The sequence below is a fragment of the Lissotriton helveticus genome, chromosome 1_1 (genome assembly GCF_964261635.1).
Source record: "Lissotriton helveticus chromosome 1_1, aLisHel1.1, whole genome shotgun sequence".
In the NCBI taxonomy this organism is placed as follows: Eukaryota; Metazoa; Chordata; class Amphibia; order Caudata; family Salamandridae; genus Lissotriton; species Lissotriton helveticus.
Window position 1 is genome coordinate 99,705,078 of NC_136057.1, and position 24,609 is coordinate 99,729,686.

The 24,609-nt window shown below is 43.9% G+C and overlaps 1 protein-coding gene across 1 annotated transcript; it reads left to right on the top strand.

Annotated features, from left to right (window-relative positions):
* The first annotated feature begins 3,518 nt into the window (after positions 1–3,518).
* Positions 3,519–23,247, top strand: LOC144757899 (uncharacterized). Its single transcript, XM_078646404.1, has 2 exons — positions 3,519–3,786; positions 18,410–23,247. Exon 2 carries the CDS (start codon positions 19,110–19,112, stop codon positions 20,526–20,528), a length of 1,419 nt encoding a protein of 472 aa, XP_078502530.1. The 5' UTR covers positions 3,519–3,786; positions 18,410–19,109; the 3' UTR covers positions 20,529–23,247.
* Positions 23,248–24,609: the final 1,362 nt, after the last annotated feature.

The following is a 24,609-nucleotide window of genomic DNA, read 5'->3' on the forward strand; positions in this document are numbered from 1 at the left end:
CTTAACCATATCCCAAAAGGTACACATTGAACGTTCTTTGCTAGCACAATAAAGCTCCCTCCAATAGTCCTCATCCAAAGCACGTTTGGCGTCATATTGTGCTTTTTTGTAGAGGGCACGGGCACTCTTAACTCTATCTCTATTTTTTGTTTTTACTGTCTCAGCCAGGACATTATACGCAACCCTGCAAGACTTCCCATACCATTGGTCTTCCTTTTTAACTGGCCTATTAGGTTTAGTAGAACCCTTTTTTGTAAAAAAAAAAACCCTAAGTTGTTTACAAAAATTAGTGTGGATCGGATTGACATTTGCCATCACCTCCTCCTGAGTGATAGATTTTTGTAGATCAGTTGTCGCCTGGATTGTTAGTTCCCTCATTGCTGCTATCTTATCCTCATTCACTAAACAGTTTGCCCATCCAATACGTCTGGTGTCATTTGATAGGACAATATCGGCCCTGTCAGGAGGAACCTCCTGATAATATGATTTAAGTAACTTAAATGATAGGAGTAGGGGATAGTGGTCACATTCGACCCTTTCTACTACCACCATGTCCTTGATATTGGGCCAATTCTCTTTATTAGTGAATATGTAATCAATGCGGCTTTTACGTAGACCATTATTAAAAGTAAAGGCCCCATGTTTATCCGAAGCTGATCTACCATTTATTGCTTGTAGCCCTTGACCAACACATAGGACCTTTAACTGTAGTGCCGCCTCTGTCCCCTTTTTAATTGGCAAGAGTGTCAGCTGAGGGATATTCCATGTACAATCTTCCTTCATGGTGAGATCTACATAATTACTGTCCAACGGTTCAAAACAGCAATTGAAATCGCCTGTTACTATAATGTTACCTTTCTTGCAATATAACTCAAGGAGTGCATCTAATTCTTCGACAGTGTTTGAGGGTTTTCCCCCATGCATTCCCCTTGAATAAACATTAAAAACAAAAAAATCCTTCGATTCAAGACACTGAACTTGAAATAATAATTTATCGCTATTTTTAGAATCCAATTGATTTACATTATATCTGCTATCTTGTCTTACCCACGTTAGAAGTCCCCCCTTTGCTCTCCCACGGAGACTTGGAATAGCAGGAACATGGAAGCTAAGAAATCCAGGTCTGAACTCTGGTGCATTCAACCAGGTTTCCTGAAGCAGAATTAAATCCTTGCCGTCAAGAAATGTCAACCAGTCTAGTGATGTGGCCTTGCTTCTAAGCCCTGCCACATTCCACGAGATCAGTGATGTTAATTCAGGATCGGCATCCCTTTTATGCTGACCATATGATCCACCATCAAGAAGACCTCCACCTCCTCTTTCCCCCAATTAAAAAACCTCTAGGAACGAGCTGTTATTACTGGAAGATCTACTAGATAGAACTCTATCTGTCAATACAGGAGGATTTATTTCCTGTAGGCCTGGACCGGAGAATGAACACACTCTATGAGGGTTAGCTACACTGTCTCTTCGCTGATCCTGGCCTTGTACGCATAGGAGTCAATCATTTGTGTCCAGTGAGCTGAAAACCTCAAATCTGTTACTCGATGGGACAAAACTAGTGGGGGGGTCAGCCTGAATAGCATGATTTCTCTGACTATTGGCTCCAACGTTACTAGGTGGATAAAAATACCCCAGTGGTAGTATATTAATGCAATCATGATGGATCCTAAATGATCCTGCCTGCCTCAGAATATGATCTACCAATTCAGGGGAACCAAAACTCACAACTACACAGTCTCTCTCCATGCCCTTCCTGGTCTTTCCCACCCATGCCACCCTTCTCACCATCTTAAAATTGTTAAAGAGATGTTCACCTAACACTGTTTTATTACTCAAGAAGTGGAGGACTGTATTTTTGAGTGTAGACCAGTGTTCCTCCCTGCCATCAGACGTTTTAGGAACATTTGCCAAGATAATAGAATACGGGCATGCCTCCGGAGGGAGGTGGAGAAAGGATTCTTCAGAAGAGACATTTTCTATGCGGTGTAATCTCCCCTCAGGACCCCTAGGACCAGGCTTTGCTCCTTGATTAACTCCTGTAGCTGAAGGTAATATGTTTGGAGCTTGAGCAACTGGAGCTACATTAGAGTCTCTCGAGCCAGTGGCTATAGATGTAGGGGCACTGGCGGGACATACTTCTATTGATTTTGTTCCATTCGTTGAAGCGTGCACATTCAGAACATGTTTTTCTAAGACATTAAGTCTATGATCAATCAAATCTAGTTTTTCCATAACTGGATAAATGAGTGCCCTAAGCTTTTCCTCCATATGCCCTATAAACTCTGACATATTACCCCCCGTAGTTATATCTGCTACAGGTGTATTAAGCCTACTCCCTCCTTGTGTCTTGGGTTGAGTTTTCTGATTCATTACATTTTCTGTTTGACTACCAAGCCCAAGTGTGGAATTTTTTTTCCTAGCTTGTTTTGCATTTTGTCTGCTTCCTTTCAGAGCGCTATTCGCTTTTCTTTTCCCCGGTGGATCTTTACTTCTGGCAGCCGGTAAAATCCGTAGCTGCCTTGTGCGTGTGATGGGAGGAGAAGGAGGGGGACTGGGTACAGATGAGCAGGTGGTATTTGTTGTATGTAGAACTGACACCAGGTCATCACTGGGGGGGGTAGATGACGCCTGTGAGGGTTCAAGAGGGGCATGGATATCTCTGGTTAATTCTATGGTTAATACCGGGTTTGGAATTTGTCTGAGTGGATCCAGTGATAACCTCCTCTCCACAAGTTCTATCTCCTTAGCCACAAAAGATTCAGCCCGTTGGAGGTAAGCATCCAATGTCCCTACACCCCCTACCCCTGCACACCCTTTGCGATTAGATTTGTTCATGAGCAGAACAAATTGCTATTGGTGACAAGAGAACCCTGCCACACTATAAACAACTATAATAGATGTAGGAAGAAGGTATTCAAGTCAATAAGTGTCTTACGTCTCACTTGGCAATACTTTAGTCCAGAATCCTGCCAAAGATGTTAGGGGACTGGCCCGGCCTGGCCTACTCTGGCCCCTGATGGCCACAGATAGCCCGCCCATTGCCCGGGCTTAGCCCGAGCGCGTCCCGCGACGCGGGGACTCTCGTGGTTCTTATGCGCCTACGGGCGCGGAACAGGCGTGGGTGTGGGCGTCTTCCTGATGCTGAGGGTGCTGGGAGGTGTAGTCCCCCCCTCTCTGTGGCCGCGCTGGGATCTTGAAGGCAGCGTCGGCGGGGGGAGAGTAACGTGTGAGACAGCAAGCGTCAAGGGGCCACCAAGAGCAACAAAAACAACAAAGAGCCGCCAGGAACCTCCTCAGAGATACGGGTAGGTTGAAAGATTGAAGCCCCGCTCCACCGGGACTCTCGGTGGTTCTTATGCGCCTCCAGGCACGGAACAGGCGTGGGCCTTACTCCCACCTCGTTACCTCCAGTCCCGTTTTTTCTCTCCTTTTCTGCTATGTGCTTCAAACCAGAAAGACACACTGTGATTCACTGTAAAGGGTTGCCGCTTCTTGTCCCCCCGCTTTCACAGCCAGCCACCGGAGGGAGCAAACGTGCCTCATCGAGCCCGAGCCCGCAATCAAGCCCAATCCAGATGAATGCACAGCCTGCACCACGCCGAACGCTCCACCCGAGCGGCGCAGAGTCCCGCTCTTCCTCCGTAACCAATGCCTGCAACCGTTCCCAAGATCGCTGCCCGTCTGGGGAACCAAGATAAACTTCAAAGATGAAATTGGCAGTCGCCAGCGATTCAAATCCTCAGACACCACGCATCAGAGATGAACGCCATTCACGCCGACCAGGTAAATGCCGCCATTAATGGGGGCGGGATCATGTTAATGTCCAAATAACAAATGACAGTTACACCCTTCTCGTCTGGATTGCTGACACTGTTGCCCATCTTTTGCCATGTTAGATGATGGGTAATCGAACATGGATGCAACTGGTAACAAACAACATGCATAAACATGTGTAAACAATATAGAGCTCTGCTACCTTATATTATAAATACACGTCTCGAAATTCAAACGGAGACGCCAATGCAGGGTCTGGTCATGACACGTGAATGGAACTTTACTCAATGCCTTGTAGGCATTGTGGCCACCCTCTGACAAGTAAAATGACAAGTTCAGCTGGTGACCTCTAAGAACATGGCACGCTGCCACCACTACTCACTGTACGTAGCCAGGGACACAGACCGTAGTCTTTGCCCCACCAACAGTGTGCTTTTAGTGTCTGTCTACATCCCCTGAGCCAGGCTCTGGGTCTTAGGGTAAATTTTGGGCCTAGTCATGCAGAGTATCTTCTCTGTGCTGAGGCCAAAATAAAATCAGGATACCAGAGTCACTTGCAGTACCGTCTCTCAAGGCAAGGGTGTACAGGCTTTGGCCAAGGTGGGGGATCGGATGAAAAGCAGGGCTCAGCCAGTCTATATTGTTGTCTTCCCCTAAAACAATTGGCCTCTGATATTTACATTTATTTATTTTAACCTTCATTTTCAAAATCACAATATACTGCAGCAGAACTTTGAGCTGGACGAGAGTCCTGGCAATCAGGGCAAAGTGGGAGGAATTGTAATATAATATACACATCTAAAATAAAGAGATAATGCAACTTAAACTATTCTGTATGAAATGGTCAATTACTTAGTGTTATAATTTCTGATGTCTTCGTTTCAAACTGGAGGGTCGCTACTTTGAATCCTGGTTGGTGCTCTAGGGAATAGTGACTTGTACATTCACAGTGGTATGACGTCCCTGCCTGTGAGAGACAGCAGTTTGAATATGAAAGCCAATAGTATAAAGAAAGAATTAAACAACATATAAATACGCTACACAAATTATAGGATGGGCTGTACAGAGTATAAGATCAGTCGCACATAATTTACAAAGAGATTGTGTGTGTAAATGCTTACAGTGCTATCAGATGTTACATTTTTAGTAACCGCAATCATACTGTAGCTAGTGTTTACCTTTACTATAGGTTTCCATAAAAAACTGAATTCTAGAAGTACTGGTAACACCCTCACAGTAATCTTAAAAATAATTATTTAGGTTTGTCGTGCCCTTGATTGGTCTGCTCCATTGCCCATCTCATCTAGTGCAGCTCGGTGATGCCAGCACAACTGGAACATCCTGGCAGGGTGCACACATCTATGCTATACAAGTCCTGCTTGTTTGGTGCTGGGTGTCAGGAGCTGTCGGGCATCAAGGATCCCGTATTGAGTGTCCACATGCCAGTTTGTGGGACGTGTTTGCAACCCAACCCAACCATATCAGCATGTTGCGAATCTTTGCCGCCACCACACAAGCAAACTGACTTGAGTTACAAATTAGCCATGGCGGCTCCGTGCCATTGCTTACATTGATTGCCCCACTCAGGTCTCTGGCCCTCTGGACAGCTATCTAAACAGAGGACATGCCTTTTGAGAAGCTGGTAACTCCAGTACTTCTTCGAACAGTTGTTTTATTGTAGCGCTCCATTTTATGTGACCCACTCTAACCCCAATGGCCTCCTCAACATGGTGCGATGTTTAACATTTGTTCGCCAAGTCCTAAAGCGTGCATAAAGCACAAGCCCGAAACCCATCAACCTATATCTTCCAGGATCAGCATCTAATGAGAAGAACAAACGCAGAATTCAAATGTTTTGATAGACCAATGTCATAGTCATAGTCACAGTTTGATGCGCTGTAGTCGTTCGCCGTATTTGCAGAACTTTTGTGATTAGGCGCTCCAACCTGGAGACGGTTCTTATGTTTAATAAGGGTTTATTGTTCATCATTGCGGATACACTGTCTACTTTGATACTTCTGCTTTTCCTCGACCTTTGTGTTGTTCTAAAAGTACCAGTAACCTTTATAAGACAAGTTGGTAAGCTTTATAATGTTGTCTATCAGTTGTCGCTTTATCCCCTTCTTATAAAATATGCAAGCCAAACTTGAAATAAGTACATTTTGTTATGAGAATAATATTACACAAAGAAAAGGATGGCTGGGTGACAATTGTGCACAGTTGTGAAGTAGTAAGTTGAATCCACGTAATTAAAGCTCAAAGGATAAGGTAACGGCCATCCACCGTTCACCAAATGGCGTGGAAAACCATACCATTAAATAATAATAATAAAATAATAAATCATTTTTAAAGCGCCTGGCTACACAAAACTGTGTGTCCCCGCGCTAACTGCTAAAATAATACAGAGATCCAAAGGCAGCTGTAGAAAAAGAGCTCAGGAGAGGTTACGTGTTGGGAAACAGGAGAGTTTTCAGTTTGCCCCGAAATCTCAGTTCAGATGGCTCCATCCGCAAGTGGAGCGGGAGCGCATTCCAGTGTTTGGAGGCTAAGTACCTAAAAGAGGTTCCTCCCATTTTAGCCCTGAAAATTCAAGGGATTTCAAATAGCATCATGCCAGATGACCTGAGGTTACGGGTCGGGCGATGTATAGTAAGGAGATTTTTTAAATATTCAGGGCCTTTATCCTGAGCGATGCGATGAGCATAGCAAAGGGTCTTAAATTTGATCCTCTCCCTAACCGGAAGCCAGTGGAGTTTGACCAAGGCAGTTTTTGCGGAGGTTGTCCGTGATAGTCAGAGCACAAGGCGTGCGGGGCGTTCTGCACACATTGCAGTTGGTGTAAGCCCTTCTGACTGAGCCCAATCAGGAGGGCATTCCCATAGTCCAGGTCGGGAGTCACTAATGCATGGACAATGGTTTTTCTGGCCTCGATTAAACCAAACAAACAATATATCCTGAGCTTATGTTCCCAATAAAGAGTCCTTAAAAGACAAGCTGATCTTCTCATTCTTCTTTTTTATTTTGTAATATTTCTTCAAAGCACAAGGTTTAGCCTCCAATACGTGTTTTGTCCTTGGTGGTGTAAGCCGTGGACTTCCTCAGGGCAAATCACCGTTAAAACCGCTCTTGAATGACCAGCGACATGTACAGTAATAATGTAAGTAAGTCTATCGAACATCCAATAATTTATTTCTTAATCCAAAAACGGACGTAATTATATGTCCTCTTCCAATTGTATGTTCCATAAGTTGCTGTTTTTCAGTAAACCAGTCCTAGCAGCATAACTCGAAACAACAGTCTCGGCGAAGACTGACCCTCAATACAGCGCGACTCATGGCGCATCATCTTCTTTGGTTCCTAATCTAACATCAATTACTCATTCACTGAGGACGAACCATCATTTTTGTATAAACAGTTTTTTCACCTTGCGTCCCTCACGCCGTCACTCTTTGTTTCACTATCACTTAGTGCATAAAGCCCCCTTGGGTTGCCACCGCATTATATGCCTCCAGTGCTGCTTTTGACTGTTTTGTATAAAATATGTCCTTAAATATATGACGCTATATGCACTTCTAAAAACTGAAATATCTGAGTCTCTCTTCCTTTGTCATCCATGTTCTTTGTAATGTCTTGTACATGCAAATATATCTCCCGCTCTAGTGAATCCAATTTAGATATTGTTTTATGCATATGTACACCCAGATCTCAATCTGGTCTACGGGTTATACTCCTGTTGCTTTTCCCCAAGTTTTCTTTACAGCATGTGCAAGATGTATTGAGCATATTTATAAATGCCTTCCACCAATATTTTCATTTCATGGAAAAAGTTAGAAGAAGGTTGAGACCTTTTCTTTTACCCGTGGAGCAAAAGCTGCTTGTTGTAGGGGACTACTGTCCCCACAACCACTCCATGACACTACTAACTACAGTAGTCAGTTTCCAGTAACGTGTCCCTGAACAATGGAGAACCGCGTTTTTATGGACCCAGCGGTGCCAGGGGAAAACACCTGAAATCTTCGGATTCTCCTGTCTCAGAGTTACAGAAACGCGGCAACTTCTTGGTGACGTCAAAGTACAAATTGTACTGTGTCTTGGTCCTGTTTAGCAAAGTATCCACTGCATGTGGAACCATCACAATCAATGTATTATTCATCACCAAACCAGCAGACTGTCGAATAGAAACAGCTGCTGCCGCTGTGGCTCTCAAACAACTCGGCAATGCCCTAGCTACTGGATCCAAAGTCGACGAGAAATAAGCACATGGACGCTGCTTGTCCCCAAAAGACTGTGTCAACACTGACAACGCACATCCTTCTCTCTCGTGGACATACAGTGTAAAGGGCTTACTGTAGTCGGGGGTACCCAACACCGGAGCTGAACACAACGCATCACGCAATTCAGAAAAACTTTTCTGACAATCTTCGGACCACGGGAGGGGATTCAGTGTGTCTTTACAGGTCAACGCCACCAACGGTTTAGACAACAAAGAAAAATTCGCTATCCATTGTCTGCAATATGATGTAATGTCCTGAAGATGAACCTTTAAGTTGTCATAGGTTCGAAACGTCGTCGACTGTGTCACACTATATGTGTATGAACTGTGCTACTGTATAACAACAATAGTGTGTAACCAATTTTGTCTGATTGTGAATTGTACTACACAGACTGTTTATATTGCCTGAAACTCTTGTTTGTCTTTTCCTTAGTGTGTTAGTCGGACATCGGCTGGTGTCCTGCTGTCATTTTTTTCAAATTGTTGAAACTTTTTATTAATTAAAATAAAAACTGTCCGGCTGGACAAAGAATATAGTACTCATTTAGTCTATATTTATCATTCAGAAATTGTGCTTGTCTAGGGACCACTGTTCTGTAAGAAATATATTCCCTAAGGTCCCTAGCATATTGCTTCCTTGGGTTCCCTTGTGTAACTAAAATGGTAATACCCAGGAAAGCACGCACTTCTCTCTGTGTAACTGGCACACTCATTGTCGCAATCGCTTGAATTCTCTCTGGGGTCAATCTTCTTCCCTCCTTCGATAAGAGATGACCTGAGTAGGTCACTTCTTGTCGACAATACTGTAACTTCGAAAGAGACACTTTGTGATGGAAATCAGACAAATGACGTAGCAATGACAAAGTAGCTTTCTTACAGATTTCCTCTGTATCTGCGGCAACTAACAAGTCGTCGACGTACTGAAGAAGAGTAGCGCCATCAGGTAAAACAATCGTATCAAGTTGTGTTTTCAGAGCTTGACTATAGATTGACGGACTCTCACAATAGCCTTGAGGAGCGCGTTTGAACCGGAAGCTTCGGCCTCCTAAACTGAAGCCAAAAATATCCCTACTCTCCTCGGCAATCGGTATGCTGAAGAAGGCATTCTTCAAGTCAATCACCGAGAACAAAGTCGCTGAGGCTGGAATCTTAGTCAATAAAGCAGTGATATCAGGAACAACTGGAAACTGTGGCACAACCATCTTATTCACCTCTCTAAGATCAATCACAAACCTGTAAACAGGTGGCTGAGAAGAGTTAGTACGTTTCAAAACAGGCAGAACAGGACTATTGCAAACGTTACCTCTTGTTTCTTCAATTACATCTTTCTCAATCAAATCATAAATGATCGCTAGTAACGCTCTTTCACCATCGCTAGAGATCCTATATTGGGGAATGCGTGGCATTTTAACGTTCGCTTTTAACGTCACAACATATGGCGGTATCTCCAGGAGACCTATATCGTTAGGACCAGTTGCCCAAAGAACATCAGGAACAGAGGAAAATTCTGTTGGAAGTTTATCCTTCAACAAATACATCGGAGAGACCACTTTCTTACCCAGTGTAAGTTGTAGGGAGAACAATACAGCGTCGCATACAATCTTTTCAACAGATCCAATCCCAACAAGTTCTCACCACAACCTGTTGTCAGAATAAGGGGTGCTTCGAATTCACGAGCTCCAACAGAAAGGGACAAATGAGTAGAAATCGGGTTTCTAACTGGGGCGCCAGAAAAACCTACTGAAACGTTCGTTAAGCCAGACAAAGGTGCGCCAGGGAGTTTAGAGTGCATAATAGAACTCTTCGGAGCACCAGTATCCAACAGAAAAGGCTCTGACACACCTGATGTAATCACTTCAACATAAGGTCCACCATGATCTACTGGAACTGAAACAACTCCCTCTCTTTGTCCATGGCTGTCCTAGCAATCATCACCGTCTACATTCTCACCTTCGACATAGTAGTCGTCAGCATAGTACTGAGTCGTCCTACCAGATGCACCATTCTGCTGATCAAAACTATTCATCGAGTTTTGTGGTGGAAAGGAACGCGCGTTCTGGGGAATCACACCACATCCTCTACCTCTAGGAGCTTGTTGAACACCTCAACCTCTTGCACCAGAAACACCATTCATACGCTGTAACAAAATAGGGCAACTATACTTGAAATTACCCTCTTCCTTACAATATGAACACTGATTGGGGCCTACCAGAAAACGCTGTTGAGGAGACTCTAACCTTTGCGAGTTTCTCTGAAACTGCTGAGGCTGCTGATAATCACGCTGATTATCACGGGGCGGATACGCTTGCTGTAAAAGCACCTTCGTCTTCAACTCTTTAGTCTTCTTGTCTGCTCTATCTTTCTCGTCCTTATCTCTATTTTCATAATACTGCGCAGTAGCCAGTATTTGTGCTGATGAAGAAACAGCCCAAGAACTCTCAGAATCCTTCAATTTCTTACATAATTCGGGAAGCAAATTATGCACAAGCTTGTCAACAAACAGCCTTTGGCCACCTTCTGTGCTCATATCTTGACCACTGTGGTCGATAAACGTCTCTTCAAACCTGGTGAAGAAATCAGACACGGTTTCCTCTTTCTTCTGCTTACATGCAGACAATTTATACCAATTCACACGCATCGCAGGCATTAAAGTCTTCATGTAAGTAACGATCTTACCAGGGAGGTCTGCTACCAAAGGCTCAGGTTTAGCACCACCAACTTGTCTATCATTTGCAGCACTAATATTGGCCCATGAGTCACCTAACTCTTGCGCATGATCTGTATGACGAATCAATCCCCATAAAGGCTGTGGTACAACATTCCCGAACAACATGTCTATATCGCCTAAATTCATAATGCATGAATCTGCAGTCTGTGATAATTCCTTATAGTACCCTGCAGGATTTTTACGGGTATCAGGTAAAGTCTGTTTAAGAGCCAGAACTTTAGCTCGCTTCCATGGAACATGTACCCAAACACGCTGAAAATGTGGCGGAACAGCTGGATTAGCGTTCAGGTCCCCTTCTCTCCAAACTGGGGGAACTTCTCTCATTGGTAATTGTCGCACCTTTCTCCTAACAGAAGAATCAGGTTCAAACAGTGACTGAGAAGGATTCTCATTCCTAAACGACAACAACGTCGCAACTGCTTTCTCAACATCGGAACCCACTATCGTACCTTTCGCAAACTCCGACTGTACACGGATCAACTCAGGCGGAGCGTGTTCCAACTCACCATTTTCCCATTCTTCACAGAGAAGAGTACACATCTTGTCGAAAACATATCTCTGCTTCGGTGCTTCCCATTGACGGAAGACATCCGTAACAGATTCCACATCATATCCTAAAGGGCGTGTAACCCATTTACGCGCCATACGATCAAACATTTCTCTCTCTCTCTCTGCAGTTGGCTACGTGACTGTTTATGCTCCGAACTAGGGGTCATACCAGATGACCCAAAGAGAGGAAATATAAGGCTAGCAACAGTATCAGTCATTCTCTGTCGAACAGAAGGAGAAGTCGACAAAAGAGCAGGAGGAAAAACAGGATGAGGCAAGACAGACACAGAAGGAGTATCAGAAGGAGAATCAGGAAGGGTAGACGATACAGGAGGCAAAGTCGTAGGAAGTATAGACGAAGCATGTAGCAAAGTCGGCGGCCCTTGAGGAGGCTGCGTCATAAGAGTAGGAGCCAGCTGAAGAGAAGCTGTTGGCTGTGGAATAGCTGGAAGCTGTACAACTGGAGGTTGCACAACTAAAGGTTGCGGAGGTGCTGTAGCACTCTGCACATAAGGGGGTGGCGAACTCAACAAATGCGACATTAAAGGGTCTTTCTCAAGTTCCTTCGCTGCCTCTTGCTGAAGAAGCGGCAAAGCTGGATAGCATTTATCGATCACCATTTTACGTTGCCTGTGCAACTGCTCACTCATCTGTTCTTCTTCATTATCTTTAAACTGCATGGCAGCTTGCATTATCGAGATACCCCTTTCTCTCTTATTTCTCTTCGCTAATTTAATTTCCTTCTGTTTGGCTTCCTTTCGCCATAGGCGGAAAGAGTCAAACATTGCCGGACGTTCTTTCTTCTTAAAGAGTTTAACCTCTAAATTATCTAGAACTTCGGTGTCAAAACTACCATATTGGGGCCTCTTTAGGCCACCATCTTTCCTTGTGTACCTAACCCATACTTCATTATACGTGATAGGACCCACGCCATGCTTTACGTAAAGCTCATAGGTTGGACTTCCAATTGGAGGAACCGGACACGAATCCTCTAATCGGGAGTCCCTATTTCGACCACAACAAAACAAATTTCCAAGTCTGCTAAGACCAGGCATCTTCACTCACTAGTCTAGCTTCAAACTTCAAAGGATTATCGAAATCCGATAGTCTCGTGAATACACGAATTCTTCGGCTTTGGTACTTGCAAGTTCCACATCAAAGATCCCAAGGGGATACCCAAAACTAAGAACCAAAACTAAGGACTGGGAGACGCTCCACTCATACTTAACTGAGGTATCGATGACGTCACCAGAAGACCCGTCTATCGTCTCGCTCTACAAATCGTCTAAGGTTTCAAGACAGGGCGACAGTTAGGGCAGCAGTCCTTCGTAGACGTCGGAAAGCGGGGAACCTCGCAGCAAAGACTTTCGGACCACGACGACATACAGGGGTCGATGAAGTGGCTGGCCTTCCTCCAGAATTTTCACACGAAGCTCCTCACGATCTTCAGGCTTTGGACCGGTACCGTTGAAGTCGCCCCACGTGGGGGCCAAATGGAGAACCGGGTTTTTATGGACCCAGCTGTGCCAGGGGAAAACACCTGAAATCTCCGGATTTTCCTGTCTCAGAGTTACAGAAACGCGTCAACTTCTTGGTGACGTCAAAGTACAAATTTATTGGCTGCAACCAGTAACAGAGATCCACGAAGTACAGTGGCTGTATATTCGTAGGAGACTGCTCAAATTTACAAAGTCAGTCAACCCTTTTTATACGAAATATTACGCTTCAGGCAAACATTCCTTCTTTACAGTAAACCAATCCCATGTGTACAATAAAAGCATTGCATGACAAGCCCACATTTTATTGTCCACCCCACCATCAAGTATTGCATAACAAACCCACGTTTCATCGTCCAGCCCACCATCAATTACTCGGCAAGACCTAACGTTCTTCATCAGATAAATCGGCTGGACCCCTAATAAAAACGGGCACCTCCTCATCGTAAAACAGGTCATAAAGAACGGAGCAGAGACAGGTGTGTGTAAGATTAGACATAGTTGTGTGCAATAAAGGGTTTATGGTAGGCTGTGCCTTGATCCTAATCTCGATCGGCCACTGGGAAAGGAACTGGCTGAACATGTTTGGCTTCGGGCAGTGGAGTCAGCTTGCCCAGGTCACACAGAAGTCAGCTAAAAGGTGTACGTGTCCCAAAGACTTGTTCGGCCTTACTCATCGGCCTATGTGAGGGCAACCACAAAATGGCTGCCGTACACAAAATGGAACCCAAGGGTTCAGAACGGAATCTCTGGTTTCACGGTGATCTCGTCACTCGAACATGACGAAAATACTCGTATATAGTATACTCGTCATTCTCGTCTGCTGATACCAAAATCGTCATGATTCGACGATGTTTATGACACGGGTCCAGAATTCACGGAACCACAGACCCTCCTTTTGCCCTTACATAGGCAATAACCTACACTCACGCTAATCTGAGTCCAGGTCTATATTAATAAAGTCATTGAGATGTTGCTGTAGCATCATCCTATTACTTAGCTTGTCCCTCGATACAGGTTTCCTTACACACGATGTAGCACAGAGGCCACATATAGCAGGAGCACACTGTACACAAAGACAGAACAGGAAAAGGATGGCTAAGATCATCCCAATGACCATCAGAATCTTCCATCCCCAGGCGGATAACAGTTCCCAAAACCATCCCATCAACGACCAATCTCCTTTATCCACGTGTATAGATTCCGAGATCTCGTCATTCTCGGTCTGCTGATACCAAAATCGTCATGATTCGACGATGTTTATGACACGGGTCCAGAATTCACGGAACCACAACACCTACTAGCTCTTCCTTCTATGTTTGTGTTCTGAGCCCCTCCTTCTCCCCTCGGACCCACCAAGGATGTTTACTCTGTGTGTAAAGGCGCTTTCGTGTACTGGATTCATGTGAGGTGCAGAGCCCATTTTGGGTGTCTCCCTTGTAACTACGTAGCCTCTAAAGTTGTGCACTGTTCCATAACGTTAGTGACAATCTGCATTCTCTCCTCTCACTGCATGCCCTGCCACTGCTTTTTAGAGTCACTCCTCGAATTCAAATTCTTTGTAAAGCAGATGAACCTTGTAGGGAAGTTTATAATCTCTTGGACACCACTATGTACGTAATATCCCATACCTGGCCCATCATTTTTTTTACTTTGCATGATTTACTATATGTTAAATACTCCCTTGAAATAGTGCTCATTTTGCCCATGCTTCAGTCCATATGAAACTAGTCTTGGCCCACCCTCCCTCTTGTCCGCACAGTACCCTGGATCCTGCAGCTATTACATGCTCACCTGTCAAAAGAACTTTCAAACGGAATAGAACTTTTCCTTCGGCTAGACACTGAACACTTTCTGTTAGTAACTCACTGGATGCAATCCCATTGGTGCCTGGCCTGTGTTATTGCATTGTTTGCATCAGATTCACCTAGTGCCTGCCCTGTGTTATTGCATTGTTTGCATAAAATTCTCCTAGAGCCTGTCCTGTGTTATTGCATTGTTTGCATCAGATTATGCTCGTGCCTGGCCTGTGTAATTGCATTGTTTGCATCAGATTCTCCTAGAGCCTGTCCTGTGTTATTGCATTGTTTGCATCAGATTCGCCTAATACCTGGCCCATGTTATTGCATTGTTTGCATAAAATTCTCCTAGTGCCTGCCCTATGTTATTGCCTTGTTTGCATAAGATTCCTCTAGTGTCTGGCCTGTGTTATTGCATTGTTTGCATAACATTCTCCTAGAGCCTGTCCTGTGTTATTGCATTGTTTGCATCAGATTCGCCTAATACCTGGCCCATGTTATTGCATTGTTTGCATAAAATTCTCCTAGTGCCTGCCCTATGTTATTGCATTGTTTGCATAAGATTCCTCTAGTGTCTGGCCTGTGTTATTGCATTGTTTGATTCAATCCCAGTACCTAGCCTGTGTTATGGCACTGTCTGCATCAGATTTTCCTAGTGCCTAGCCTGTGTTATTGCATTGTTTGCATCAACCCTAGTGCCTGCCCTTTGTTATTGCATTGTTTGTATCACTCCTATTACTTGGCCTGTGTTATTGCATTGCTTTCATCAGATTCACATAGTGCCTGGTCTGTGTTATTGCAATGTTTCATCAGACTCACCTAGTGCCTGGCCCTTGTTATTGTATTGTTTGCATCAATCCTAGTGCCTGGCCTGTGTTGTTTCCTTGTTTGCATCAGATTCTACTAGTGCCTGCCCTGTGTTAATGCATTGTTTGCATCAGATTCTTGTAGTGCCTGGCATGTGTTATTCCATTGTTTGTGTCAGATTCTCGTTATGCCTGGGCTGTGTCATTGCATTGTTTGCATCCTATTCTCCTATACCAGGCCTGTGTTATTGCATTTTGAGCGTCAGATTCTCCTAGTGCCTGGCCTGTGTTATTGCATTGTTTGCATCAATCCTAGTGCCTGGCCTTTGTTTTTGCATTGTTTGCATCGGATTCCCCTAGTACTTGGCTTGTGTTATTGCATTGTTTGTATCAATCCTATTACTTGGCCTGTGTTATTGCATTGATTGCATCAGATTCACATAGTGCCTGGTCTGTGTTATTGCATTGTTTCGTCCGATTCACCTAGAGCCTGGCCCTTGTTATTGTATTGTTTGCATCAATCCTAGTGCCTGGCCTGTGTTATTGCATTGTTTGCATAAGATTCCTCTTGTGCTTGGCCTGTGTTAGTGCATTGTTTGCGTCAATCCCAGTACCTGGCCCATGTTATGGCATTGTCTGCATCGGATTCTCCTAGTGCCTGGCCTGTGTTATTGCATTCTTTGCATCAACCCTAGTGCCTGACCTGTGTTATTTCATTGTTTGCATCAGATTCTCCTAGTGCCTGGCCTGTGTTATTGCATTGTTTGCATCAGATTCTCCTAGTGCCTGGCCTGTGTTATTGCATTGTTTGCATGAAATTCTCCTAGTGCCTGGCCTGTGTTATTGCATTGTTTGTGTCAGATTCTCCTAGTGCCTGACCTGTGTTATTACATTGTTTGCATAAGATTTCTCTAGTGCCCGGCCTGTGTTATGGCATTTTTTGCATCAGATTCTCCTAGTGTGTGGCCTATGTTATTGCATTGTTTGCGTCAGATTCTCCAAATGCCTGGCCTTTGTTATTGCATTGTTTGCATCAGATACTCTAGTGCCTGGCCTTTGTTATTGCATTGTTTGCATGAGATTCTCCTAGTGCCTGGACTGTATTATTGCATTGTTTGCATCAGATTCTCCTCGTGCCTGGCCTGTTTTTTTGTACTGTTTGCATCAGATTCTCCTAGTGCCTGGCCTGTGCTATTGCATTGTTCGCATAACATTCCTCTAATGTCTGGCCTGTGTTATTGCATTGTTTGCATCAATCCTAGTGCCTGGCCGGTGTTATTGCATTGTTTGCATCAGATACTCTTAGTGCCTGGACTGTGTTATTGCATTGTTTGCATCAGATTATTCTAGTGCCTGGCCTGTGCTATTGCATTGTTTGCATAATGTTCCTCTAGTGTCTGGTCCGTGTTATTGCATTGTTTGCATCAATCCTAGTGCCTGGCCGGTGTTTTGTTTGCATAAAATTCTTCTAGTGCCTGGCATGTGTTATTCCATTGCTTGTGTCAGATTCTCGTTGTGCCTGGGCTGTGTCATTGCATTGTCTGCATCAGATTGTCCTAGTGCCTTACCTGTGTTATTGCATTGTTTGCATCAACCCTAGTGCCTGTCCTGTGTTATTGCATTGTTTACATATGATTCCTCTAGCGCCTGGCCTGTGTTATTGCATTGTTTGCATCAGATTCTCTTGGTGCCTGGCCTGTGTTAGTGTATTGTTTCGTCATATTCGTCAAGTGCCTGGTCTGTGTTATTGCATTTTAAGCGTCAGAGTCTCCTGGTGCCTGGCCTGTGTTATTGCATTGTTTGCATCAGATTCTCCTAGTGCCTGGTCTGTGTTATTGCATTTTGAGGGTCAGATTGTCCTAGTGCCTGGTCTGTGTTATTGCATTTTGAGCGTCAGATTCTTCTAGTGCCTTGCCTGTGTTATTGCATTGCTTGCATCAGATTCTCCTCGTGCCTGGCCTGTGTTATTTCAGGGAGATGGGCAGATGTTATGGCGATAGGAAACCCCCCTCAACTCACAATAATATTCCAATCTTCTAGGTTAGAGGAAATCAGAAGTGCTTGAACCAAGGGAGCAGTTGAAAGTGTCAAAGGTGACTTATGAACAGCAAGGTAAAGACAGGAGTTGGCATTTGAGATGATCTTAAGTGAATAGGAAAGGAACGAGAAGAAGTGTGTGAATGGAGTTACTTTTGTTGTATACTTCGTAAAGAGTTACTGGAAATTTCGCAGCCCAACCTGATCCATCTCTTTTTCTAAAATCTATTGTTGTTTAAATGAAATCTTGACCATATGCGTCTATCTTAAGCTATACCCTTAGCACTTGGGTACTCCGTGAGTGCCCTTACTTTGCTAAGTTACTCTGTGAACACTGGTAAAGCACTGCCTTTTCTTACATTACATGGTGGCCTGCCAAGGGTGGTGGATTGGTGTTCCTGTGCAACCACCCAACGTTTCTCATGCTAAATCCAATTTACCAAATACAATAGATTGGGTTTAGCATGAGAAAACTGCGCCCTTTTAATCTAGGCTCAAGGAAGGAGAAATGATTTTATTTCTCCTTCCTTTTCTGACTTTGCATGCGTGCTGCACTGTGCAACACGCATACAAAGTGGGAAAAGCTTTCCCTCGAGTCTAGGCATAGTATTTTGTACAGGAAGGGATTCCTTCCTGTACAAAACCAATGCTGGGCTCACACACACACACCCTAGAGCTCTGGTGCTAAGGTGTGTGCACGGCGCAGGGTTGCTGTAATCAGTGCCGGAGCAAGGGAAAGGGAAGGTGAGAGCCATATCTTTGAAAATATGGTGCTCTCCTGTTCCCTTCCTGTTGCGCCACGCAGCGCAGCCTCGCGGGGGGAGGCTGCGCTGCATTGTGTGGAGATTTGGTAAATCTCCCCCAAAATGTCTTTTACAACTATTGTGAATTCTCATTCCATTATGTTTCAATTTAGTAATTTTAAATATCTTTACATCCAACAGAAAACAAGCCTTGAATGTGTGAACTGACCATCAATAATGAAGGGAATGCTGTAAATCTTCAATAATAGCAGAAATATTGAGCTACAGTATTCAGGAAAACATCAGCACAGTCGGCGCCAGGGGAACCTGCACACAAACTGACAGATCCCGGATGAAGTATCAAGGGCAGGTCAGTGATTGGAAGAGTCTAAGCTGTGCACCTCCATGCCACAAGACGAAGAAATGACCTTAGGAAAATTAAGGCAACAACAATAACAAACCGCCTCCTGTATAAACAAGTGTCCAACACCAGCTTTGATCATCGGATCGGTATGATGTGATTACCACCGTGCTCTATTTTATAAAATGATGACCAGCCATCATTCTGTGCTCTAGGAGAATTGTAAACTCTTTCCTGACAAACCACAGTAACCAGAGAAGAGCACAACAGAGCGGAGCCGGACAACTGACGGGTAAAGGAAAGAGGAGTTCTTATATCTACAATACAATAGACTGTCCTAATTTGCACCGGTCAGAAGGAAGATACATCTTTACCCGCAATCGTGCATAGCCATAATCCAATCTAAAGGCACAATCGCCTAAAAAGACACCTTCTACGTATTAGGAGTGTGGCAAATATTTGGTGGCTATCGCATTTTTATGTTAAAACAGAAATAAAACATGCAAAAAATGTGAGAAAAACACAAGTGCTTTATAAGCCATGTCGGCCCATCAGGAAATGCAGCCATGGGATGTAGACAAATATATACCCGACCCACAGACACTAACCAAGAAAGAAGAATCATACACATGCAGCAAGAGCTTTAGTTTGTCATCACTACGCAAGCTTCATCAGCACACGTTCACAGGACAAAAACCATTCAAGTGCAGTGAATGTGTCAAGAGCTTTAGTAGGTTATCAGAACTACAAAGTCATCAGCGAACACACACAGGGGAAAAGCCATTCAAGTGCAGTGAATGTGGGAAGAGCTTTAGTCGATTATCAAACCTCCAAACACATCAGCAAACTCACACAGGAGAAAAACCATTCAAGTGCAGTGAATGTGCAAAGTGCTTTAGTCACTTATCAAGCCTTCAAAGTCATCAGCGAATACACACAAGGGAAAAACCATTCAAGTGCAGTGAATGTGCAAAGTGCTTTAGTAGCTTATCAGAACTACAAAGACACCAGCGAACACACACAGGGGAAAAGCCATTCAAGTGCAGTGAATGTGGGAAGTGCTTTAGTCAGTTATCAAGCCTTCAAACACATCAGCGAATACACCCAGGGGAAAAACCATTCAATTGCAGTGAATGTGGGAAGTGCTTTAGTCAGTCATCAAACCTCCAAAGTCATCAGCGAACACACACAGGGGAAAAATCATTCAAGTGCAGTGAATGTGGGAAGAGCTTTAGTTGGTTATCAAACCTTCAAAGACATCAGCGAACACACACAGGGGAAAAACCCTATCATTGTAGTGAATGTGACAGTAGTTTTCGCTTCTCTACAGTATTAAAGGATCATCAGCGAACACACATAGGGGAAAAACCATTCAAGTGCAGTGAATGTGTCAAGAGCTTTTGTCAAATATCACACCTTCAAAGACATCAGCAAATACACACAGGGGGAAAACGCTATAATTGTACTGAATGTGACAGTAGTTTTCGCTTCTCTACAGCATTAAGGTATCATCAGCGAACTCACACAGGAGAAAAACCATTCAAGTGCAATGAATGTGGGAAGAGCTTTAGTCATTTATCAAACCTTCAAAGCCATCAGCGAACACACACAGGGGAAAAACCATTCAAGTGCAGTGAATGTGCAAAGTGCTTTAGTCAGTTATCACACCTTCAAAGACATCAGCGAACACACACAGGGGAAAAACCATTCAAGTGCAGTGAATGTGCAAAGTGCTTTAGTCAGTTATCACACCTTCAAAGACATCAGCGAACACACACAGGGGATAAACTTTATGATTGCTGTGAATGTTTGAAGAGCTTTAGTCAGTTATCAAACCTACGAAAACATCAACAAACACACACAGGGGGAAAGCCACTCAAGTGCAATGAATGTGGGAAGAGCTTTAGTCGCCGATCAGAGCTACAAAGTCATCAGCAAACACACAGGGGGAAAACATAGAAGGGCACTGAAAGTGAGAAGGGCTTTTGTCAATTTTCGATCCCACACAGCCCTCAGTGAATACACTCCTTCCTTTAACTCACATGGAAATAATCCTAGAGATGCAGAGATTCCGGAAAGAACTTAAGAACATCAAAAATAATATTGACCCGTCTAAGCACATAGACAAGAGCAGAACGGTGCAGTTATTGTGAGAGGAATGAATTACGGAAAAATATCAAATTCAGATTATGTATGAAATTGAAATACCAATGATAGAAGACCTGAATAGAAGTGAAGAAGAAAAACAGATAACAGTATTTGCAGAATTATAAAAGTGTTTGTTTCCAGTGATTGTTCACTTCCGTACACATAGCAAAGTGACATGATGTACCAGGATACAGAGTGGAAGACAAGCACAATGTGGATTAAAAGAAAAGAAACATTGTTGATTTTTATTTGGTGAAGAAGCGATACAAAGAAAAACATTCAATTGCATCTGATCACACTACCTGTAAAAGCAACACTGAACAATACTGGGACAAACAACGATATTTTCTGCTAACTTGCCGGATTAGTGATAAACCCTATCAACCAAACACACCCAGAGTGGACATGTTGTCAGGGCTCTGGAGATGGAAGCTTCATTGGTAAAATGTATGTATTACTATTAACAAATGCCACTGCAGTATATGTAATGAACTAAAGCGAAGCAACGGTGATCAAGAAATAACCTATTTTTAGATATAAAAGAGCATATACCTTGTTTTTAAGTAATGTTTGCTGCACCTTTTACACACTGTTATCGGTTGATGGATCAGCTTGTGCCTCAGGCCTTATAACACAGTGTGACGCGTGGCTCCTCTCAAGATTGCCTCTCTCTATTCATTTGGTGACTTGCCATACTCTACTTTTTACCAGAATTAAGCAACTGTAAGCAGCAGACTCTGAATAATGTGGTGAAATAGTGAAATCTCACATCAAAAGCATATATGTTTCAGGACAATCAGTTGCACTCCCAGCAACTCATCTTCCACACTGATTGTCCCTTGGTCTCACATGTTCTGAAGGATTTGTTGTATGAATGCCGGAAGTGAAAGTGACATTCATGAAGCTAAAGCTAACAGGAGTGTGTGGGAGATAGAGAGGGGGAGAGATAAAGAGAGTGAGAGAAACAAAGAAAGGGGGGATAAAAAGAGAAATGGAAGGGGGGAACAGCAAGTGATCTTTATTCACCTAAAAATAGAAGAAGCAGCCGAATACATGTCAATGTGTGACATCACCAGAAAAAACGGGCTGAATACCTGTGAATTTATATATTTATTTTTAATATCTATAGACCCATGTCATGCCAATAAACAGGGCACAAGTAAGGAAAATAGTGAAGGAGCCCATTATCATATGCAAATCACAATGACGTCACATGTAGTGCGTCACAAGAAGTGATGTCAGGCCCTTATAATAATTTTCACATGAAAAGACTACGGCCTGATTTAAAAACAAGAAACATATAATAATGTAAAAAGGTTTTGGTATCAGTTTTTATACATCATGTGTTTTTCCCACTATCAGTTTGTAACTAAACTCGGAAATGGCTGAAAGTGTAAATATTTTTAAACAGATATATTGAACTTGGAAATTACATTTTTTTTAAATTCTTTTTATCAATAAAAACACAGGAGAAATCAACAACAGGTGTCTTACTTCACGGAATGGATAACAAATATACATACACATGGCGATAAATGGATGGGTAACCCAGGGTAGAAGCTGAAGCATGAAATAATATTGTAGTGCGGCCGTATAAATGCAATAATTTCAAACCCAGATTAAACGACATTATTCAAAGTCCACCACCCATAGGTACCAGTGTTATCGTACTCGAAACACTTTCGAAAATCAGGAGAGTTCAGGAAGATGATCAGTGAACAAAATGGCGACCGCAGCCAGCTCACAGCAATTAAAAGCCCATACATTGGTAGAACCATGCAAAAACCACAACCCCCAGGTCCCGCCCACCCATCGATCAGGAGAACCATTTAGGAAGGCACCCTCCTTCAGGATATTGCAGCATTTGAAAGACATAAAAACTACCTACACTAACAAGACAAACACCCCTCCCCCACCCTGCACCCCTGCATATGGCTTGCGCCTATCCCCAACTAGCAGTGTGCCTGTCGCCCCATCTAACTAAATACTAAATGTAGTAAATGTGGTGGAGGGCATCTCAGTACGGGCCCCCAGTCCCCCCTCCCCCCGCCAGAACCAAGAATCCCCCAGAGTAAAGCACGCAACTCTATTAAAAGCGATTGTAAAACTAAACAGGGGAAACAGCAATCACCACCCGACCTCCCAGAAATACAACGGTAACGAATCCCATTTCAGAAAGCCCATGATACCATACCCCAATAATCAGTCTCATCCTTGACCCTTCCGGAAATTACATTTTTAAACAGTTTTTAGTGAATAAATATAATGTGCTTTAAATTTGCGTTTGTTTCCTGATGTTGTTTTTTATCCAGACCCTAAGCCCCAAAGTGTTTCACATTTACGGTGTATTAAGCAATAGAAAGACACATTTTGTCTAGATCTCTATTCCTCTCTTGCATCACTCACACAAAAAATAAAAGGGACTAATGGGCTCTGTTCCGGTCTGGCATGCTCAAACCGGCATGCCGGACTGGAACAGAGCCTATTAGTAGGAGTTTTGCCGACATCTGTCCGTGGTAATAAACACAGTGGAGCTGGTAAAGTTTTTTACAGATAGAACCTTGGCGAGAGGATGCGCAAGTACCTCGCATCTTGCCGAAATCGAAGCGACAAGCGCTGAAGTTTCACTTACCCCCCTGCATTCCCACGCCACCCGCCTCTCCCGACTCTGGCGCTGAGGTGACTCGGTCCCGGCCGGGCTGAAAATCGTGGTGGCCATCTTGGGTGGGGGAAGCGTTTGCACGCGTTCGAGTAGCTAGTATAAAAGGAGCCCCCTGAGTCAGACGCTTATTCTGTTGTTTGTGTATTTCCTCCTGAGGCGGAAGCCGGGAGGCTGCTGTATTGCTCTGAGCTAATTTAAAAAAAAGAAAAACATTGCTTTATTTTTCACTATTTTGTTTTCGAAACTGCACTTTATTTCTGCTTGAATCACTAAGCATTTTTAAAACTGCATTGTACCCCTGCTTGACTAACTAAGCTTTTAAATTGGATTAGTACCTCTCATCTTGCCGAAATCGAAGCGACAAGCGCTGAAGTTTCACTTACCCCCCCGCATTCCAACGCCACCCGCCTCTCCCGACTCTGGCGCTGAGGTGACTCGGTCCCGGCCGGGCTGAAAATCGTGGCGGCCATCTTGGGTGGGGGAAGCGTTTGCACGCGTTTGAGTAGCTAGTATAAAAGAAGACGGGCATGGCTCCGCGCAGCGGACATGACCAGCGGAAGCGCCGGAACTGCGCCGGAGTCGTACCAGAGTCCTGCCCGTCTGCGCCCGTCCGCGACCATGACGCGGCCGTGGCCATGGACTCTGCCATTCTCGGCCTCTCTTCTAGATTATCTTATGATAGAGAAACACTACTTCGGGTACAGCCTAAAATATGCGTCTTCTCACATTTCATACCTCCGGACCTTGCTACCTCCTTATACGCATGCAGGCCCTGTAGTACCGGACATGATACCGATAACCCTCCACGTTACTGCCCTCTCCGACAGCTACCTACCGGATCTACCCGTGGTGGGAAAAACGTTACTATAAAAGCCGGTTTAATCAACTGTCGGTCACTGGTAAAACATTCCTTGGATATAGCCCAATCTCTGATGGACAACAATTGGGACCTTCTTTTTCTTACGGAAACTTGGTTGCGTGATGAAACCAACCCTGCCATAAGCCTAGCCATTCCCCCTGATTATAAAATCTTGTGTGTCAATCGACAAAGTCCTACCCATGGTGGAGGTGTAGCTATAATTTACAGATCACAATGGACCATCTCTTCCTTCCCTTACACCCAGATTGAATCCATTGAAGCACTACCTTTTTGTATTAAATTTGCTCCTAATATTACATGCTCAGGCCTATTAGTATATCGTCCCCCAAAATCCAAGGTATCATCTCTTC

Excerpts from the sequence above, each read along its gene's own strand:
- LOC144757899 (XM_078646404.1), top strand. The coding sequence starts at position 19,110 with ATGTCGGCCCATCAGGAAATGCAGCCATGGGATGTAGACAAATATATA.